This window comes from Macadamia integrifolia, unplaced genomic scaffold (genome assembly GCF_013358625.1).
Source record: "Macadamia integrifolia cultivar HAES 741 unplaced genomic scaffold, SCU_Mint_v3 scaffold585, whole genome shotgun sequence".
In the NCBI taxonomy this organism is placed as follows: domain Eukaryota; kingdom Viridiplantae; phylum Streptophyta; class Magnoliopsida; order Proteales; family Proteaceae; genus Macadamia; species Macadamia integrifolia.
This window is the reverse complement of record NW_024870493.1, coordinates 125,271-143,937: the sequence shown is the minus strand read 5'-3', so window position 1 is coordinate 143,937 and position 18,667 is coordinate 125,271. Positions and strand designations below refer to the sequence as shown.

The 18,667-nt window shown below is 38.3% G+C and overlaps 2 protein-coding genes across 3 annotated transcripts; one reads left to right on the top strand and one right to left on the bottom strand.

The window, feature by feature from the left end:
- Nucleotides 1–430: 430 nt before the first annotated feature.
- LOC122069334 (ABC transporter I family member 19) lies at nucleotides 431–8,745 on the bottom strand. Its single transcript, XM_042633316.1, has 6 exons — nucleotides 8,538–8,745; nucleotides 6,723–6,883; nucleotides 3,083–3,134; nucleotides 2,453–2,589; nucleotides 1,092–1,178; nucleotides 431–995 (listed from the first exon to the last, which is right to left on the bottom strand). The coding sequence occupies exons 1-6, from the start codon at nucleotides 8,698–8,700 to the stop codon at nucleotides 708–710; spliced, it is 888 nt and encodes a 295-aa protein (XP_042489250.1). The 5' UTR covers nucleotides 8,701–8,745; the 3' UTR covers nucleotides 431–707.
- Nucleotides 8,746–9,064: 319 nt separating this feature from the next.
- Nucleotides 9,065–17,977, top strand: LOC122069349 (protein CHROMATIN REMODELING 8). 2 transcript variants are annotated; one of them, XM_042633340.1, is made up of 7 exons: nucleotides 9,065–9,262; nucleotides 10,218–10,345; nucleotides 10,465–11,028; nucleotides 11,155–11,554; nucleotides 14,673–16,156; nucleotides 16,283–16,750; nucleotides 16,848–17,977. In XM_042633340.1, exons 2-7 carry the CDS (start codon nucleotides 10,253–10,255, stop codon nucleotides 17,532–17,534), a joined length of 3,696 nt encoding a protein of 1,231 aa, XP_042489274.1. In that variant the 5' UTR covers nucleotides 9,065–9,262; nucleotides 10,218–10,252; the 3' UTR covers nucleotides 17,535–17,977. The 2 variants fall into 2 exon arrangements, with proteins under 2 accessions (XP_042489274.1, XP_042489273.1); XM_042633339.1 differs by having other exon boundaries at nucleotides 9,065–9,268.
- Nucleotides 17,978–18,667: the final 690 nt, after the last annotated feature.

Sequence of the window (18,667 nt, the reverse complement as noted above, 5' to 3'; positions counted from 1 at the left end):
GTTTCTTGACACAAAATCAACATAAACAAAATCAAACAGGTCCTGAACTGACAAGAAAAACGATGATGGAATTGGAATTTGAATAAAGTTGAACAAACTTTTCGGTCTTCCTCATTGGATCAAGAAATTTCTTTTGCTGAAATTCAATGGATCCTAAGTCGATAAATGTACCAAAATTTATTAACACTGTCATAATGTGTATCTATGAGTTTCTAGCAGTGATTTCTTGCCAATGTACACACAACCATGAAGAATCACAAATTATGTACTAAATGCCATGATAACCTGCTCATGTCCTATTGCTCTTACAAAAGCATTGATTGCTGAGGCAGACTCCAGATTAAAATATTATTTATACCATCTCTATGATAAGAGATACCAATGCCCAAAGAATATATTGATTCAGTACATTGGCCATCCTATACCCATAAAAACCAAAAACACTGAACACTCTTCCTTTAAATCTTGTAAATCCATTACATACATGTACTGAAATGTGAAAGTAAATCACAAAACAAAGAAATCTCATAGCCTATTGGGTTTTGAAAATGATGCATAAGTATATAGACTTCAGCATCAGACATATTACTGAGCCTAATTACTATAATTAGACATCGAAAGAATAGAAAATTTCATTCCCTTAAGAAGCTAAAAGATTGGCATAACACCAGATAGTGAAAGACATTTAAGCATTTAAATTTGAGACATCAGCGGTAGTAGGCCATGTGCCTTGATGACCTAAATGGAGAGCTGTCAAAGGGAGATGCCTTTCTGGATTGGATAGGAGGATTGATGATTTTCTTCTTCTCACTTTTGATTTCAGAACGAAGCCATGACTCGACCACTGAAAGCAAGTTGGCAGCATCCTTCAACTCTGGGACCTCAGCCAATTTCTCTGCCCTCTTCAACTCTCCATCTTGAATGTACGCTACATCTGTAGCCCATGTCTCCAACCCATCGAAAATATGGGTTGCATACACAATCGTTGCCCCTCTCTATAAAAAGGCAAATGTATTTAACATAAAATAGGTAATTCACAAGATCAGAGCAATATATTATAGCTACCATGATGAATGAAGCAAAATCTTAACCTGTTCACATTCTTCCTTGAAGAAGTCGAGTAAATCCATCCTTGCAACAACATCTAGGTCAACTGTAACCTCATCTAGCAACAGCACCTGTGGTTGTCTCAACAATAGTCATTATTTTGTAACTTCCCATAGAAACTGCCCATGGCTCATAAACGAACTACATTTTCATGGACACAAAATTACACAGATGCATACATACACCTGTATATGCAAGAAAAAAACAATGTAACATGCAATACCAGATTGTCTCAGCATAGCACAGATAGGCCAACGAAGTTTCATGGCACTTTCATTGGAGTATCTTAAATACAATAGCATATGGCTAAACAGCGTAAACACCTTTGAAAAGATTAAAAAAAATCGTCAAATAAAGTAGTAGACTTAAGCCACAGAATCAACCGTCTGGGAACAGCATATTTACAAGCCTACCTGATTTTCCTTCAGTAATTCACACCTGGGGGAGGGGGGGTGTGGAGAGAGAGAACTAGTCCAGGTTGTGGGTTACATTTTTATCAGAAGGAACATTGAGAGTTTTTAGTAATTGGATTGGTAAAGCCAGTAATCTCCGATCTTCGGTAGAAAACTGAAAATTGTAGCTGGTTCTTTTTATTTTTATTTATAACTTTTCATGGTTTTCACATCCTGTAGTTATTTGGGGATTAATCCCAACACTCACAATTCCTCTCTGAATCCTATTACGGCAGAAAGGGTTTCTTATCTGAAAACCTAAACACTTGAGGTTCTTGAGCCACATATTGGTGAATCAAACCAAGTTTGAATACATTTGTACATTAGGAAACCTAGGCAGAAGAGAATGATTCATAAACTGCACCACCATGTCTGGAAACAGCTTTATGGATGGGATTCAACAAGAAGCTATAACCCCGATATTATAGCAAATCACATACATGACCAAACATATACCACCATTATTCGAATTTATATACAGAAAAGTATGCCTGCCAACCTCAAAGCAATTGAGGCCTCCCTGCTATTAATCAAGAGAAAATTTTACTTCTAGAAAGTGTAACACTTATTTGGTTAGGGGCATGTCCACTAATGGCATGATACAAACAATACAAATTTTTCCAGGTCATTAATTTTGGATGGGTCTAAGAGTATCATAATTTAAATTTAGGACCAGATCCGGGACATTTATACTTGAGGAGTTAAATTAAGGCAACTGGCCGGTAGAAGAAACTTGTAGATGTCCAAAAGGCTAGCATTGTCCAGGTGCACTACCGAAGAACAACAACAACAAAGCCTTGTCCCAACTTAATGGGTTTGGCTATATGGATCCGAGCAAGGACAAGGACAAGTAAAAGTGAAAGGAAACAGAGCACAAAACCAGTAACGGTTACCTCAAAAGGATAAAGAAGACCCATGCAGATTTGGACTCGGCGACGCTGCCCATCAGATACTTTGTGCATTCGCCACTGCAGATCGATATCAAGCAGCTCAATCAACTTTTCTCTCCTAGCAGGATTGATCCCCTCGACTGCAAAAGTTCGGAAAATAAAGGGAGAAAAAAAAATGAACAAGAGCTAAAATTTGAGAAGTCATTTTCTGGTAGAATTCAATCATCCAATCAAACTTTGTACAGAGCGAAGATAACAGCATATTTTTTTACCCAAAACTGCCACTTAGATAAAAATCATACCACTTTGAAATATCTCCAGTTTTAAAATTAACTAGATAAAGATCTCCATATTTTTAGAGCACTAATTATCAACTACTAAAGCAGCACTTGCACAAACCAATGAGCGCTTAGAGCCTTTTTTCTTTTCCATGTATACGATTGACCACAAAGCAGGGCCAATCAAGCATACAACTGAAATGTTGATTGCAGGCTTTGATACCAAAAAATAATCTACAGTCAGATAAATTTAGCAAATAATCAAAATAGTATTAAAAGTTCGCTACTGAAAAAATGATAATGAAAAGGGGGAAGAGAAAATGGAAGAATTATACGATTAAAACTAGTAAGGTACCTCCAAATATCATGTGTTCAGCAGAAAAATCTCCCTGGAGTGGTATCTCCCCCTGAAAGTATGAAGAGAGATCTTGACTATTATGTGGATTGTGGAACAAGTCATATGATGTATACTAGAGAATGTTGGTAATTAGTTTTGATTGGACTGAAGTAAATGATAACCATTGAAATGTTTAATATTTAAATGTCAATCATCATTGCAATACTCATCTCCAGCTACACACTTTAGATGCAGATACAAGCAACATTAGACACCATAAAACCAGATACTTTGACACAATTAATTTAAATAGTACTGAAGTAAAGGATAACAGCAGCAAATATTTGTTATTTAAATGTCAAGCAAGCACTAAGGTGCAATTGGTAACACTCCGCGGGAGTGCTACCGTTGTTCTTTTGTTATGCGGGAACACAAATAGAGTAGAAACATGTACAGCAATGCAGTTCGTTTTTGTTTCCTGTGGAACAATCTGGTTATATGGAACAGAAACAAGAAAAAAAGATGAAAGAGATCTTTTTTACTGGGAACACTTTGAAAGAACAAAAGATAAGCCTTACGTTTGTTTTCCCCACTAGTGAGGAGAGAGTCGTCTTCCCGATTGCAGCGGAGAGACAGCACCAATTTGCGGACATCTCTTTCCACTCCAGTATGCCTCTCCCATCTCTCTCCAGTCTTTCTGCATCTCCCTCTCCTGCTGTTGTATGCCTCTCATCTCTCTCATCTCTTTCCTGTCTCTCTACATTTCTCCCATTTCTCTCTCTGTCTGATCTCTTTGAAGCAGAAGTAAATTGAACAAATTATGAAACTTCCTGTCCGGCAAGGTAATAGAATGAGATAGATCTCTATCTCTCTCTCTCTCTCTCTCTCTCTCTCTCTCTCTCTCTCACACATTCTTGCTCAAATATTCAACCGATTGATGTTATTTTTGGTAAAAGCTGACCCTATTAAGTTTGGATAAGGCTGAGTTTGTTGATGTTATGTTTGGTAAACAGGGTTTTGCAGAGTTGGTGGTATGGGTAGGGCTTCTTCAATCGCAACTAAGTATGGGTCCCTTTCTCTCTTCCTCAAACATTCAATGGATAAATGGAATTTTTCTGTTTACAAGGTTGTACAGAGTAACCAGTTTGGCTTAGGCTTTTCCAATCACAACTAGGTAACTGCCAGAAGTGTTTCTTTTAAGATGCCTTTCATAGGGTTTCTCTTTCTTTTCTGCTTCAGAAACACCTTTTAAGCCATGTTACCAAACGTGTTTCTACCCCTGCAGAAGTGCCCCCCAAGAATGGGGAAAACAATTGTGGCTCAGAATGCTCCAATGGAACAGAATTGGTATGGAACGGCACTTAAGATACTCAACCCCACCTTCATAACAGAGATACATGTATAAGCAGCCTAAGACACCATTTAACCAGAAGCTTTGACATGCCTTTGTACAATAGATGAATTCTCAGAAGAAACATTAAAAACCCCCTGTGCCACGATCCTTTCCAAGTTGAACTGACAACTATATAACTAGACTATCAGAGAGCTTCATTGAGATAAATAAATAATAGGCTTGTATTGGTGATTCAAACTATAAGAAACTATATTTTTTAATAATATGTTGCTCTAGTATATTTGGCCATTCAAGCTGGGTCTAATTGGTTTCTCTGAAACACAAGATGGATTCAATTTGTCGGGTGTTTATGATTAATGGGATGTGTTAGTAAATCAGAACATAGTTTTCAGTCCCTGAGCAAAACAGCTGAAGAAGAAGATGGAAAAGAAGAGAAAGTGGACATGAGAGATGGAGAAAACAGGCTGATCAATTAGGGTTGTGAATCCTTTTAATCAATTAGAATAGCATCTTATTTATAATAGACAGTTTAGAATATTACAAGAGTAATAACTCATAAGCCCCTATAAATAAAATAACATTACAAAAGCACCCTTGGGGTAATAGGAGTAAGGGGGAGGGGTTCCCTCTGACACTCGTGTGCAGTTTTGGGCATTGGACGTGGTATTATGGGAAGCCCATTATTTAGGGGGGCATGTAGGACATTTTAAGGGGGGTGCTCCAGTGTTTTGAGTAGGGAAACTGATGCCAGCATGCAGTTCGGGTTTTGAGCTGATGTCCTAAGAGTAAATAGAAATACTAATTAGAAGATAACTTTAACATTCCCCCTCAAGTTGGAGCATAGATACCTCCCATGACCAGCTTGGACCAACCTTGAAGAAATAAACAACGAAATTGATTTTGTTTCTTGCTCTCCCTTAGCAGCGGGAAAGGAGTCTATCTATCTGCCTAGCTTTGGTAGATTTCCCCAACGCAATCCACAAACTGAAATTCCACGATATTGATTAGCAGAATTGACAAAAGGAGTGGAGATCAACTTATGCATCACAACATCTCTCATAAAATGACAATCAACTTCAATATGCTTGGTCCTTTTATGAAAGATGGGATTACTAGCAATGTAGATGGCTGCTTGATCATCACAGTACATGTCTATAGGCTTATTAACTGGAAACCTGAGTTCCTGAAGAAGTCATGTCAACTACATTAATTCAGCTGCAGTATGAGCTAATGCTTCATACTGCTGAAAATGCAAGTAAAATTCCTTGTTTTTTCTTGTAATGTTATTGTAGGATTCTTATGAAATTGTGAAATGCAATGGACGAGGGTTTAGAGATCAGGATCCCGGAGTGATCAGCCCAGACAAATCTTGATTGGGGTTGGGCAATTCTTATGTTTGAGTAAATCAACTAGAAGCACCGACTCCTAGCTATTACTGCGATTGGATCGACCTTGGAGGACCCCAATCTGACCATCCAACCCATTAGTGAATGCATCAAACCTTGAAGTCTTCATAGTCAAGATATCGATCTGTTTCTTTTTGAAATTTTATAAGAATTGACGTTCTATTCTCTCAATGGAAGAATAAGACCTATGTTATGACATTTCTCAATTTAATTCCCAATTTCACCAAAGTAGGGTTAAGATAATTTAAATAGTGAAAATTTCGGTAGTCACCAAAATGAATTTATCCAAGGACATGTTAGGCTGCAATAGCTCTCTCTTGGCTAAGATAAGAGATCTACAGACAGTCCAATTTGAAGGGTAAATTGGATGAGTGATATGTACTTTCACAAAATAGTAATCTATAAGCATATAATGACCTTAAAAGCACTTCTAATTTAAGTAGGAATCTTCCATGAGGGCAATACAATGATTATCCAAGGAAAATACTCTTTCATCCCACTACAGTCAAATGAGCACTTGCTTTTCTCAGTTGCCAATCAATCAAGGAATAAGAAAATGCTTCATATTAACAGATACTTTATTTTCAAACATTTTAATTGAAACTTAACATTAAATTGATTGAGGAGAAAGGCCATTGTTCAGACTGGTAAGGGTTCATATGACCAAGGAACTTCCATAATTAAGCAACAAAAGGCCGACACCCTTGTCCTATGCAAAGATATCCATAGATTCCTATGCTACATGCATTTTATACGCGAACCAACACTTTCATAGTTTTTTATTGTTTACACAGGTATGTCATATTTAAACAGATTTTATATTTTTTATTCGAGGTGGGTGACAATAAAATAAAACCCATAAGACAACCATACTGAGGCCATAAAGAAAAATACTCACAGCAGAACCAACAGTTTTACTCCATGAGCCTCCCAGATATGCCAGGTCACCATTACAGACCAGTTGGGTATCATGAAAAGCAGAACAGTTTAGCACCCGTACTACATCTCTTCCTCCGACCATATGCTTACCGGCCAGAATCCTCAGTAAAGTAGTCTTCCCTGCACAGATATTGAAGAGTATAAGATTGACAAAAGCAAATGTGTCAGAAGAATAAGAAGATATCATGTATCAACCAAATTCGTTGTTAATTAACTGCGGCTACAAATTTCAAATATCAACAAGAAGGCAATATTATGAAAACTGCACGTTGTTGGCAGAAAAGGAGAAGCCAGATTCCATTGCTACATGCATGGCAAAGGAACTTGAATAGAATATAGTTTAGTTTGTGCTTGAAACAAGATTGAATGAAATGACTTCAATTTGGTTTCAGTGGGTCTTTGAATGTTGATAAATGAAGGATTGGTATGAGCTCATTTCCTAAAATCTCATAATGGCCCCAACATAATTTTGGATTAACAGTTTGGTGATAGATGAATCCACTTTGAACAGTGAGTTATGCCTCCACAGCTATACAAAACTAAAACAAAATCATTTCTATCCATAGGGTACACGTACAAAATAAAATGTGCAATGTCAACCATTTGAGCCAACCTTCCCACACAATGGTTGTAGTTGTCCCTTTCAAGGGATAGAATTCTCCCCCCACCCCCCCTTCTTCCTTAAAGTGCAAGTCCACTGCAATCTTTTTGGATTTGGTGTAGTTGAGACTTGAGACCCCATCTAAATGATGGATGCCCAAATTCAACCAACATCCAAAATGAACCACGGACATTCCCCCTCCTTAATTCAATCTACATTCTTCCTGTCCACTCTGCCGCAGTCAGCAACTGTTAGGTTCCTGATGTACGATGGAGCACACTGCCGTCACTGTCACTATAAGCCTCTCTCTCTCTCTCTCTCATATACACACACACAGGCAGGCTCGTTCACTTCAAAGCTCAGACTGAATGACTGAATCTCTCTCCCTCTGATTTTTCCATTTTTAAATATATTTATTTGATTACGTCACTTCCTGAAACAGTTGGGACACCAAACAACAGCACTGACTGCTTCTTTTCTTAGAATAAATATTGCTACTAAACATTCCAGTGACTGATAACCAAACCACAGTATCATCTAGAAAAAAATTGTGCTAATAACAAGTGATAATAAATGAAGCAGTGTCAAATAGGTAGAACTAATCAAACTGACATATATATCACTTAGAAAAAGAAAATGGATCTTTCTTAAGCACATGGTATTTGAAGAAAGATTTCAAGAATGGTTGGATGTGTGTCAAGTTGACGTTAATGGCCAGAAGTGGACATCCAGAGCTGTTGATGGCTTGTTCCCCTTGAAAACAAAGAAGAAATAAAGCTGTTTGACACTTGACAGTCAAGCAGCTTACTAAAAACAAAAAAGTGATGAAATGAAAGAGGCTCAAATTGATACAACAAGAGAGAGTTTGGAACTTCAGAAGCCACATAAAAGAAAATAAGGAAAATCATTTCAACATCACCATCCTCTCTTTTTCTTCCTGGTTCACGAGGGTATAGAAACAGTAGACTATAAACTGATCAGTACTCGAGTTTCCAATATTTAGATGCAGGATTAGAAATCTACGAAATTTGCTCTGTAGATCCATAAAAATTAGGAAAAATATAGAGAATCGGAATACCCGATCAATTCATTTAACAGGTAAACAAACGCCTCCAACTTGAAAAAAATTCAAGATCAAACCATTTGATGAGATAACAGAATTAAATACTTTACCAGATCCATTTGCGCCAACAAGAAGACATCGAGATCCAGGAGAGATATTGAGATTGAAATTGGCGAACAACGGAGGTTGGCTTTCATAGGCGAAATGCAAACCAGAGACTTCAATGGTGCTCGAACTCTCCTCTCCTCTCAACTGCCCAGCTTTTTTCCCCATTTTTCCTTTCCCTATTTCAAATTGGAATTCTCGATTCCACTACAGCGCCCTTTTCGGCTTTATATAGGTATCTGTCCAGCACCCACTACAACAAATAAGTCCTCACACGTGTCGCACTGAGGTTAAATTCTACGTGGATCCACACAAATTATGACAAGTGGCAAACGATGGCACAGGCAACGTCAGATCTGGAGATAATGTGTATGGTCAGCGCCGTGGCCTGCGTGGCAATGTGGATATCAAACGACCAAAGAGATGCGTAGGTTAAGAAATATGTCCCTCATGCTCACGTTAGAGACACATAAAAGCATTGTCTTGTCTTTCTTGTGTCGCACGCGTGAGAACGAATAAGAGAAGAAACCACGGCGCGCGCGCGGGCGAGAGAGAGAAGGACACCCACAACCCCCGCCTCGCCCCGTCCCTTGAGCTAGAGACTTTGCTGGGCTCTAAACCATGAATCTAGGGTTTTTGGAAGCAATTTGGATATTTGAAGTATTTTCTCTTCAGATTTAAGCGAGGAAGAATGAGATTAACAATTCTGTAGACAGGAATACGATCACAGGTACTGGTAAGGAATCAAGCGTCTTTATTCGTAAACTAACCGTGGTTTAATCCGGAGTCCTTGTCATCTCCATTTGTTTTCTATCATCCGTAGTCAACGCCAGAAATTGTTATTGTTTGATTTGATTTTGATTCTTTTTTCTTTTCGTTTATTTTCGATATCCTTGGATTCGGTATTCGTTTTTCGAGTGTGTTTTGGTTAGTTTACTTCCAATGACGTATTGTGTAGCCGTTGAAAGAATTTTCGTTGATTCTCTCTTTCTACCTTGTGATCAATGTGGTAAGTTAAGGTCATGAATGGATTATCATAAAGGGGAAAGGAAGAATCAGAAAACCGAGCTTTTGGTTGTGGAATACTAAAGGGAGATTTTTTTTTTCCCCACCTTTTGTTCTACTACTGGAACGCTTCAATTGGGTCGTTGAAGCAAGTGAAACTCTTCCACCTCTTAGTGGGTTCAAATAGTATGACACAGTGAATGAAGCAGAAGTCAATTTGTTGGTTGTGTTACTTGCAATAGGACTTTGGTTTTATCTGATTGAGCTTTGCTTTCCATATCTATTGTGCCGTTCTACAGAATAAAATGCTCTTTGTGTTCTCAACTGTATGTTCAACTTGTCTGCTTTTCATATGAATAAAGGAGCATTTTTTATGTCGGTGCTATGTTTATGCCTCAAATATTTTTTACACCTGAAGAGAAAATTAAGTTTTTTGATTTTCTTGATCTATGAACAGTTATCCTTTATGAAATCTTGTAACGTGTGGCATGGTAGGCATGCCGAGACCCGAAGTAATCCATGCTCACTGGACTTGAGCTAACTGTATGTTAGTTGCTCCCCTGGTCAAAATCTTGTTATCATAAATTTTGCAACAGAACTCTTGAAGAAGTGAGGAATGGATTATGCTGCTTAATAATGCAATTCAGGAATGAATATAACTTCTTTTTTGGTTTTGGCAGGTGGCTTTTATTGGCTGAGATAATAATCTAATGCCATGGAGGAAGAAGAGGAGGATAGAATTTTACTTAGTAGTTTGGGTGTAACATCCGCTAATCCTGAAGATATTGAACGTCACATTCTAACAGAGGTCTCAGTTTTGATTTTTTTTCCTCCATTATTTCTTTACAAAGTTCCTCAATAATTAATGGCTGGACACACTATGTCGTAAATCTATTTCTTATCCATGTTAACATTTCTGTGTAACAGGTTAAAAAAGATGACGGAGAAAGGAGTGAAGCTGAAGGAAGCAGTGTGGAACACCATGATGAAGTTAAAGACAGCCAATCATCATCTGCCAGCCAAGCAAAGCTTTATAATAAACTGCGGGCAGTAGAGGTTGAAATAGAAGCTGTTGCAGCTAGTGTTGAACAAACAAGAAGCATTACAAGAAATGAAGAGAATGTCCTAGTTGAGATTGATATCAGGGAGGGGGAAGATGTAGGGGATGATAAAAGAGATGTTCAAGCTTCTGCGAATGATCTAACCCTTCAACATGCCCTAACTGCTGATCGTCTTAACAGCCTCAAGAAAACAAGGGCTCGGCTCCAGAAGGAACTTGAAGAGTTAAATAAAGATCACCCTACCAAAAATTCTCACCATGATAAGTTGATTTTGGATCTGGTTAAGGAAGAGCCAAGATCCAAAAGAAAGCTGAAAGAAGTTCAAAGCTTAGCCAAAAATTCTAAAAAACAGCACAAAACAGTTACATTCAATGATGATGGTGACTTTGATGCAGTGTTGGATGCGGCTTCTGCAGGATTTGTTGAGACGGTGAGTTGCATAAACATAGTTTTCAATCATGGGAGTGTGTATTTATTCTCCATGATGATAGATTGATAAGTTCTACAGATAAGACACTTTGTAAAGTAAGAGCTAACTCTTTTATTTACATCTTAGGAAAGGGATGAGTTGGTCCGTAAAGGCATTTTAACTCCTTTTCATAAGCTTAAAGGCTTTGAACGTCGGGTTCAACAGTCTGGACCATCAACTAGACGGGACATGCCTGAGGGAGAAGTCAAGGATGATAATCTTGCTTCAACCAGTGTTGCTAAAGCTGTTAGGTTATTGTCGGAGGCTGCACAAGCTCGTCCAACAACCAAGTTGCTTGATGCAAATGCTTTACCTAAAATCGATGCACCAGCTCATCCTTTTAGCAGACTAAAAACACCAATAAAACTTATACAGTCCCCAGACACCAAGTCTGTGAAGAGTAAAGACAAGAAAAGGAAGCAGAAGAGGCCTTTGCCTGCCAAGAGATGGAGAAAGGTCATTAATGAAGAGGAAAAACTCTATGAAGGTACTGGCATGTACAACTTCATAACCCTAAATCTACATTGAGTTGAAACTGGTGCATTTGAAATGGAAAGATGAAATTTTCACGGTGATGTGTCCGTAACTTGTTCTACTTAACATCTTTCCTGCGGATCCAGAATGATTTTGTGGCACCTTGTCCATTTATGAATTTGAGGGAATGTGTTGCGCTTTGATGTCTATATGTCGATTATACTTGTTCTACTTAACATCTTTCCCACGGATCCAAAATGATTTTCTGGCACTTTGTCCATTTATGCATTTGAGGGAATGTATTGTGCTTTGATGTCAATATGTTGATTATCCTTCTCTTTCATATCCTATGAGGGTTTGTTGCTTTGAATATATTTCTAAAAGAACATTCTGTTGTGAGTCCATAACAAGGATTAAAGTATCGGTATCGGTCGGCCAAAATTAAGATACATATTGGAGGGTATCGTATTGGAGATACGCTAAAGATACTCACATAAATAGATAGGAAACATTTTTTTACACACTTTTGCATAAAAAAATAGTTGAAAAAAGTTATATATAACATATATTATTCATAAAACTAAATTGAGAGTATCGCATTAAGAATCCAAGATTTATAGTTGTCCCATAAATGTAAAATCCTTGTTCCCAACCTTGATTTCTACTTTAGTTAGGGAGAAAAATGGATGGCAGCAACTTTGGAACAGAAACCCCTCAAAAAATCGTGATTTTCTGACAAATGACTCATCTTGGCCATTATATAACCGTAGCACACCGTATTTGTACATATCATAGTTGATGCATACCGATACGCACCGATACGTACCGATACATGTCAAAACGTACATTTCACCTTGATTTTTAACTGTCCATAGAGTATCAGTACGTATTGGTGTGTAGCAGTGTGTATTGGTGGTGTATTTGTACGTATAAGATACATATCGATACAAAAGGATTTTAAAATTTTCATGTATTGTATCGGTAGTATTGTATTGGTAAGCGTCGATATTGATACGTACCGATACTTTAAACCATGGTCCATAAGATTAAAATGGGGGGTATAAAACCATGGTTCAAGATCTCAGAGAGATCTCTTTTTTTAATTTAGCGAGATGAGATCACAGGCGAGGTGTAAAAACGACGAGATCACAGGCGAGGTGTAAAAACGACAAGATCTCGGCGAGATCTTGCCAAATCTCGCCAAGATCTCTACTTTTTTGAAGAAAAAACACTAAGGAGCAAGAATTTTGGTGCTTTTGCTTGAAGTTCTCCATTCTTACACTCATTGAAGCTTAAAGAATAGAGAATATTACCTCCTCTTCCACATTTGGAGTTACTTTTCTTCTCAAGAACCATTTTAGATTAAAAAAATCTTCTTAAACCTTTTTCATGGAAACATCATCAATATTTGTTGGTTTACATTGGTTTTTTTTTATATGTGATGCATATCACTGATCTATGGATTCATAGAGGGAAATAAAATTTTCTATTTAATTTTTTTTTTTCTGTTTAAATAAATGATTCATACTAAACTCATGTTGTTATGTGGCTTATCTTATGTCATTTTAAATTTTCAATGTATGTTAATGTGACTCATCAGTCATCAATGTTAATTGTTAATCAATTAAGTAATTATCTATGATGTCTTTTAAATTCTTATGATAATGGTGTGTCATGTGTGTGTTGATCATGGAATAGAGCATGCTAGCCTAGGGTCCGAAGAGTTGGAGCCTACTTACATAGGGTACGAAGTCAAAGTACCATTTTAAGTTTGATTTTTAAAAACTAATGTTTCCATTGTGTTTAGAAGTCCTAAAATAGGGTAATTACCTAGTTTCAGGGACTACAAAGACCATATGGCCATCAAGACCACCCACCTAGTCGGCCGCGAAAAAATACATGATCTCTGCGAGATCTCTCCGAGATCTCTCCAGATCTCTCTTTTTTGGATCAGCGAGATAGGGGGTGAGAGCGAGATCTTAAACCTTGTATAAAACATAGTAATCATGGCTGAAGGGGGCAAAAATTAAGGCGACGTCAGCAAGGCACCAAGGAGCCAATCTAGACAAAACTGCCTGGACACCTAGGCATTGCCTTGACAACTATGGTATAAAACTATAACAGGGTGTCAGGGTTACAATGTGGGAGTTGTCCATAGAAATTTAATGCAGTATTTTATGATAAGAATGATCTTGGGGACTACAGTATATTTCGTAAAATGAATTTATCGGTAATCAGCTGCGACTTCTCTAGGACTACAAACCATATAACCAACGGCAAACATTACGAAGTGGTGCAGATCATAAGCTTCAGTATTGAACATGAAAACATAAGCAGGGCTTCGACTCCCAAATGCCAATAAATTTAAGCCAAACTTCAAATTTGATCTGTATGCTAATGCAAAGATGCATTACCATGCAATTTTCAGCATGTTGAAGTACAAATAATTTCCTTTTAAAAGGATTCTGTCATAGAATTATAAATATCTAATATTTCATTGAGACACCTCAATGCGAACCTAGTTCTGCTGCCTTGTTCTCAGTTGAGGCTGTCTTTACTGCACAATGTTGGCTCCAAGACTAAGTTTTGAAATATCAGCCAGCTTTGTGGGTTTTGACTTGTGAGCACTATTAAGGATTCGAGTTTGACACTAAAAAGGGTGTACCAAGTGCTTTAGGCTCTCACTACTGCTGGGCTGGGAAGGTGCATATGTACGCAGGCTTACCCCCACTTTGTGGAGAGGCTGTTTCCTTGTTCAAATTTGTGCATGTCACATCTAATATGATATTTGAGATTTTGAACTGTTATTGCTCCCATTTGTGATCATATTCGGCAGTATATTCAACGAAACTTTGGTTGTGATAGCTTTAATTTATCAACAAGCTGTTTGTGGAGCACCTCAACTGTTGTCCAATGTCCATGACTCCACGCATCTCTTCTAAACTGAAACTATGGAATATGAAAGCAGTTTAATATGTTCAAAACTAAGAATTGGGACTTATCTTTAGTTAATTTAGTATCTGCTGTTTCTGCGTCGCCAGTGACCCCCCCCCCGGATTCCTTTTTATTTTGACAAAAATTTCCTTTCAAAATCAACTTTGCTGATATCTGAATTATTATTTTCTTTCCAGAAGAAGATCCTAGGGATAACATGGTGATGTCCGATTATGAAGAGGAACACCAAGATGATGAATATGTGGATGATAATGAACCTCGTTTTGTTACGCTTGAAGGAGGGTTGAAAATCCCAGAAGCTATTTTCAGCAAGCTCTTTGACTATCAAAAAGTGGGAGTGCAGTGGCTGTGGGAACTTCATTGCCAAAAAGCAGGTGGAATTATTGGTGATGAAATGGGTCTAGGTAAAACCATTCAGGTTCTATCTTTCCTTGGAGCTTTGCATTTCAGTAAGATGTATAAACCAAGCATTGTTGTCTGCCCCGTAACCCTCTTGAGACAGTGGAGGAGGGAAGCAAATAAATGGTACCCAAGCTTTCATGTTGAATTACTTCATGATTCTGCTCAGGTTGCAACTAATAGAAAGAAGAGGGCAGACTCAGACACTATCGATGATGAAAATGAAGGCTCACTAGACAGTGAGGATGGGAGAACTCCATCCTCAAAAACCACAAGAAGATGGGATTCTTTGATAGATAATGTTTTGAAATCAGAATCGGGGCTTCTCATTACCACTTATGAGCAGCTCCGGATACATGGGGATAAACTGCTTGACATTGAATGGGGTTATGCTGTACTGGATGAAGGTCATCGCATCCGGAACCCTAATGCAGAGGTTACTCTAGTTTGCAAGCAGCTACAAACAGTGCACCGTATAATAATGACAGGTGCACCAATTCAGAACAAATTGTCAGAGTTGTGGTCATTGTTCGATTTTGTCTTCCCTGGGAAGCTAGGAGTTTTGCCTGTTTTTGAGGCAGAATTTGCTGTTCCCATTTCTGTTGGTGGTTATGCGAATGCAACACCATTACAAGTGTCCACAGCTTACAGGTGTGCTGTGGTCCTACGTGACCTGATCATGCCTTATCTCCTCCGTCGTATGAAGGCTGATGTGAATGCTCAGCTTCCTAAGAAGACTGAGCATGTTCTTTTTTGTAGCCTCACTGCCGAGCAGCGATCTGTATATCGAGCATTTCTTGCTAGCTCTGAAGTGGAACAGATATTTGATGGGAATAGGAACTCTCTCTATGGGATTGATGTCATGCGTAAAATCTGCAACCATCCTGATCTGCTTGAAAGAGAACATGCATCCAGCAATCCAGACTATGGGAATCCAGATCGCAGTGGAAAGATGAAAGTTGTTGACCAAGTGCTTAAGCTGTGGAAGGATCAAGGTCACCGTGTTCTTCTTTTTGCACAAACCCAACAAATGCTTGACATCCTTGAGAATTTTCTGATTGCAAATGGTTATACCTACCACCGAATGGATGGGCTCACTCCAGTAAAACATCGGATGGCTCTGATGGATGAATTTAACAACTCAACTGATATATTCATTTTCATTCTAACTACTAAAGTTGGTGGCTTGGGGACAAATCTAACTGGTGCAAACAGGGTTATCATCTTTGACCCGGACTGGAACCCTTCTACAGACATGCAGGTATATTTTGTGATTGAAGCATCATTTTCTCTTCGTCTTTCTTCAGTGATGCATATTCTATTTTTGGCTGAAAGAATTGACATTCCATGGGTATAAACTGACAAATGAAATTGCTCTTTAAAATAGGCAAGAGAACGTGCATGGCGTATTGGGCAGACACGGGATGTTACAATTTATAGATTGATTACTCGTGGAACCATAGAGGAGAAGGTATATCACAGGCAGATTTACAAACATTTTCTGACTAATAAGATATTGAAGAACCCTCAACAGAGAAGGTTCTTCAAAGCTAGAGACATGAAGGATCTCTTCACTTTGGATGATGGAAAGGATGGTTCCACTGAAACATCAAATATTTTTGGGCAATTATCCAATGAGGCAAACATTTTTGAGGGCCATAAAGGTGACCAGGATAAACGAAGAACAAATAATGCTACAGAGACCTGTACCAGTAATTCTGCAGTAGAGAGAGAAACTAAATCTACTCCTGGATCATCCCAAAGAACAGGGAGAGAAAGAGCTGATCAAAGTGATGGTGATACAGATGGCGAAACAAACATCTTAAGGAGTCTTTTTGATGCTTATGGGATTCATGTGAGTTCCTTATGGTCGTTAGTCTCCATTATTTTTTTTTGTTGAAGATCAATATTTGCCCTAACTAATTAGGTTTTCTACCTTCTCCCTTCTTCAGAGTGCAATGAATCATGATGTGATTATGAATGCCCAAGATGATGAGAAGATGAGGCTCGAAGAGCAAGCTTCTCAAGTTGCACAAAGAGCAGCAGAAGCATTACGCCAATCCAGGATGCTTCGAAGCCAAGATGGTATATCGGTTCCAACATGGACTGGGAGATCGGGTGCTGCTGGTGCCCCATCATCTGTCCGTAAGAAGTTTGGCACAACTGTGAACTCACAGTTGATTGGTAATTCTAAATCTTCAGAAGGGTCCTCTGGCAGTGGGCTGAACAGACCAAATGGTATTGCAGCCGGGGCATCTGCGGGTAAGGCTTTATCTTCTGCTGATCTGCTGGCTAAAATCAGAGGAACCCAAGAAAGGGCTGCTAGTGATGGCCTTGAACATCAGTTTTGGTCCGCATCTGGGTCTACTGCCAGAACTCAACCTATCGCAGATTTTGGGCCGTCTAGACCAACACACAAGGCTCGGTTGCAGCCTGAGGTATTGATTCGGCAGATCTGTACATTCATACAGCAAAGAGGTGGCCGTACTAGTTCTGCTAGTATAGTTCAGCATTTCAAGGACAGGATCCCCTCCACGGATCTCCCCCTATTTAAGAATCTTCTCAAGGAAATAGCGTTATTGGAGAAAGACTCTAATGGGTCTTCATGGGTTCTAAAGCCAGAATATCTACCAGAGTGATTTCAGTAACTATGGAACCATTGCATCTCATTCTCATCCTGGAGCAGTTTTTGAATTTTTAATATTGCCAGTGACGTTTGAGTGTTATAGGATGAAGCTCAGGTCTCAAGGTGACTCACCAGAAAATGGCTCTTTGATCTCCTTTTTTCTTTCTATTTTTCCCTTCAAAGTTAAAGAAAAAAAAAAGAAATTTCTGGTATAGAAGCAGTCCATTGTCCTTAGCCATTGCTGCTGCTTAAGCAGCATTTAGGATATTTGTAGAGTTTTTTTGTCCTTCACTTTTTCACATTTTCAACTGTACAGAGCGAACATACTTTATATTTTTGTCCTTGATGAGGAATCACTGATTTAGCGACCACCATTCTTTTGCTGCCCTGGATCAAATTTACTTTCTGGATCGAATTGCAAGATTATTGAAAAGTGCACTTTGTATATTTCCTGCAGAATGGTTCTTTTTATTCGGTGGATTGTCCCAATATCTTCATCTGTACCCTGCATAGAATATCCTGTACTTCTATGGTTTGCAATTTGATCTTAGTAACTTGTGGTGCTACATTCTGTTCTCAATTTATGCCCTGAGTAACCTGTTTCAGTGTCCAAGTCATCACTTCCGTATATGTTCCTCAAGTTAGAGCCTCTGGTCAGGATTTGTGCATTTTGGTAATCTGTTTGTATCTTCTGGAGCAATCTGTTTGGCAAATTTGTTGTCTCCTGTTCAAAGAAAGTAATTTGCAAGAATCAATAGGTACTGTTGGAACATAATCCGTTATTTTGTGTATGCAGGGAGGACCTTCAGGTCCTACCAACAGGCAGGATTTAGTTATGCTTGATGCAACCTGTATTGTTCAATGTATACAATATAGACTTTAAGATGGTTAGGTTAGTTGATCATTATCAAAATAATTGATGAGTCGATTCCTAACACCCAAAGATTTTGAATGGTTTACATAAGTGTAGTTGAGAAGGACAGATTTTCAGACAATAACCTTCTTTGATTATTAGAAATCACTGAGAATATATACTTAAGTGAAAGGTGATTCTGTAATAGCATTGCATTATTGTCACCCCCAAGACTTCCTTCCGCAAAACGTGAATAAATAAACAACTAAAGAGGAAATCAGGTATGACGGATA

Excerpts from the sequence above, each read along its gene's own strand:
- LOC122069349 (XM_042633340.1), top strand. The coding sequence starts at position 10,253 with ATGGAGGAAGAAGAGGAGGATAGAATTTTACTTAGTAGTTTGGGTGTA. Across the intron at positions 11,029-11,154 it reads CTGCAGGATTTGTTGAGACG|GAAAGGGATGAGTTGGTCCG; the intron begins GTGAGTTGCATA and ends TTTACATCTTAG. Across the intron at positions 11,555-14,672 it reads AGAGGAAAAACTCTATGAAG|AAGAAGATCCTAGGGATAAC; the intron begins GTACTGGCATGT and ends TTTTCTTTCCAG.
- LOC122069334 (XM_042633316.1), bottom strand. The coding sequence starts at position 8,700 with ATGGGGAAAAAAGCTGGGCAGTTGAGAGGAGAGGAGAGTTCGAGCACC. Across the intron at positions 6,884-8,537 it reads TGTTGGCGCAAATGGATCTG|GGAAGACTACTTTACTGAGG; the intron begins GTAAAGTATTTA and ends ATATCTGTGCAG. Across the intron at positions 996-1,091 it reads TCAAGGAAGAATGTGAACAG|AGAGGGGCAACGATTGTGTA; the intron begins GTTAAGATTTTG and ends GCCTTTTTATAG.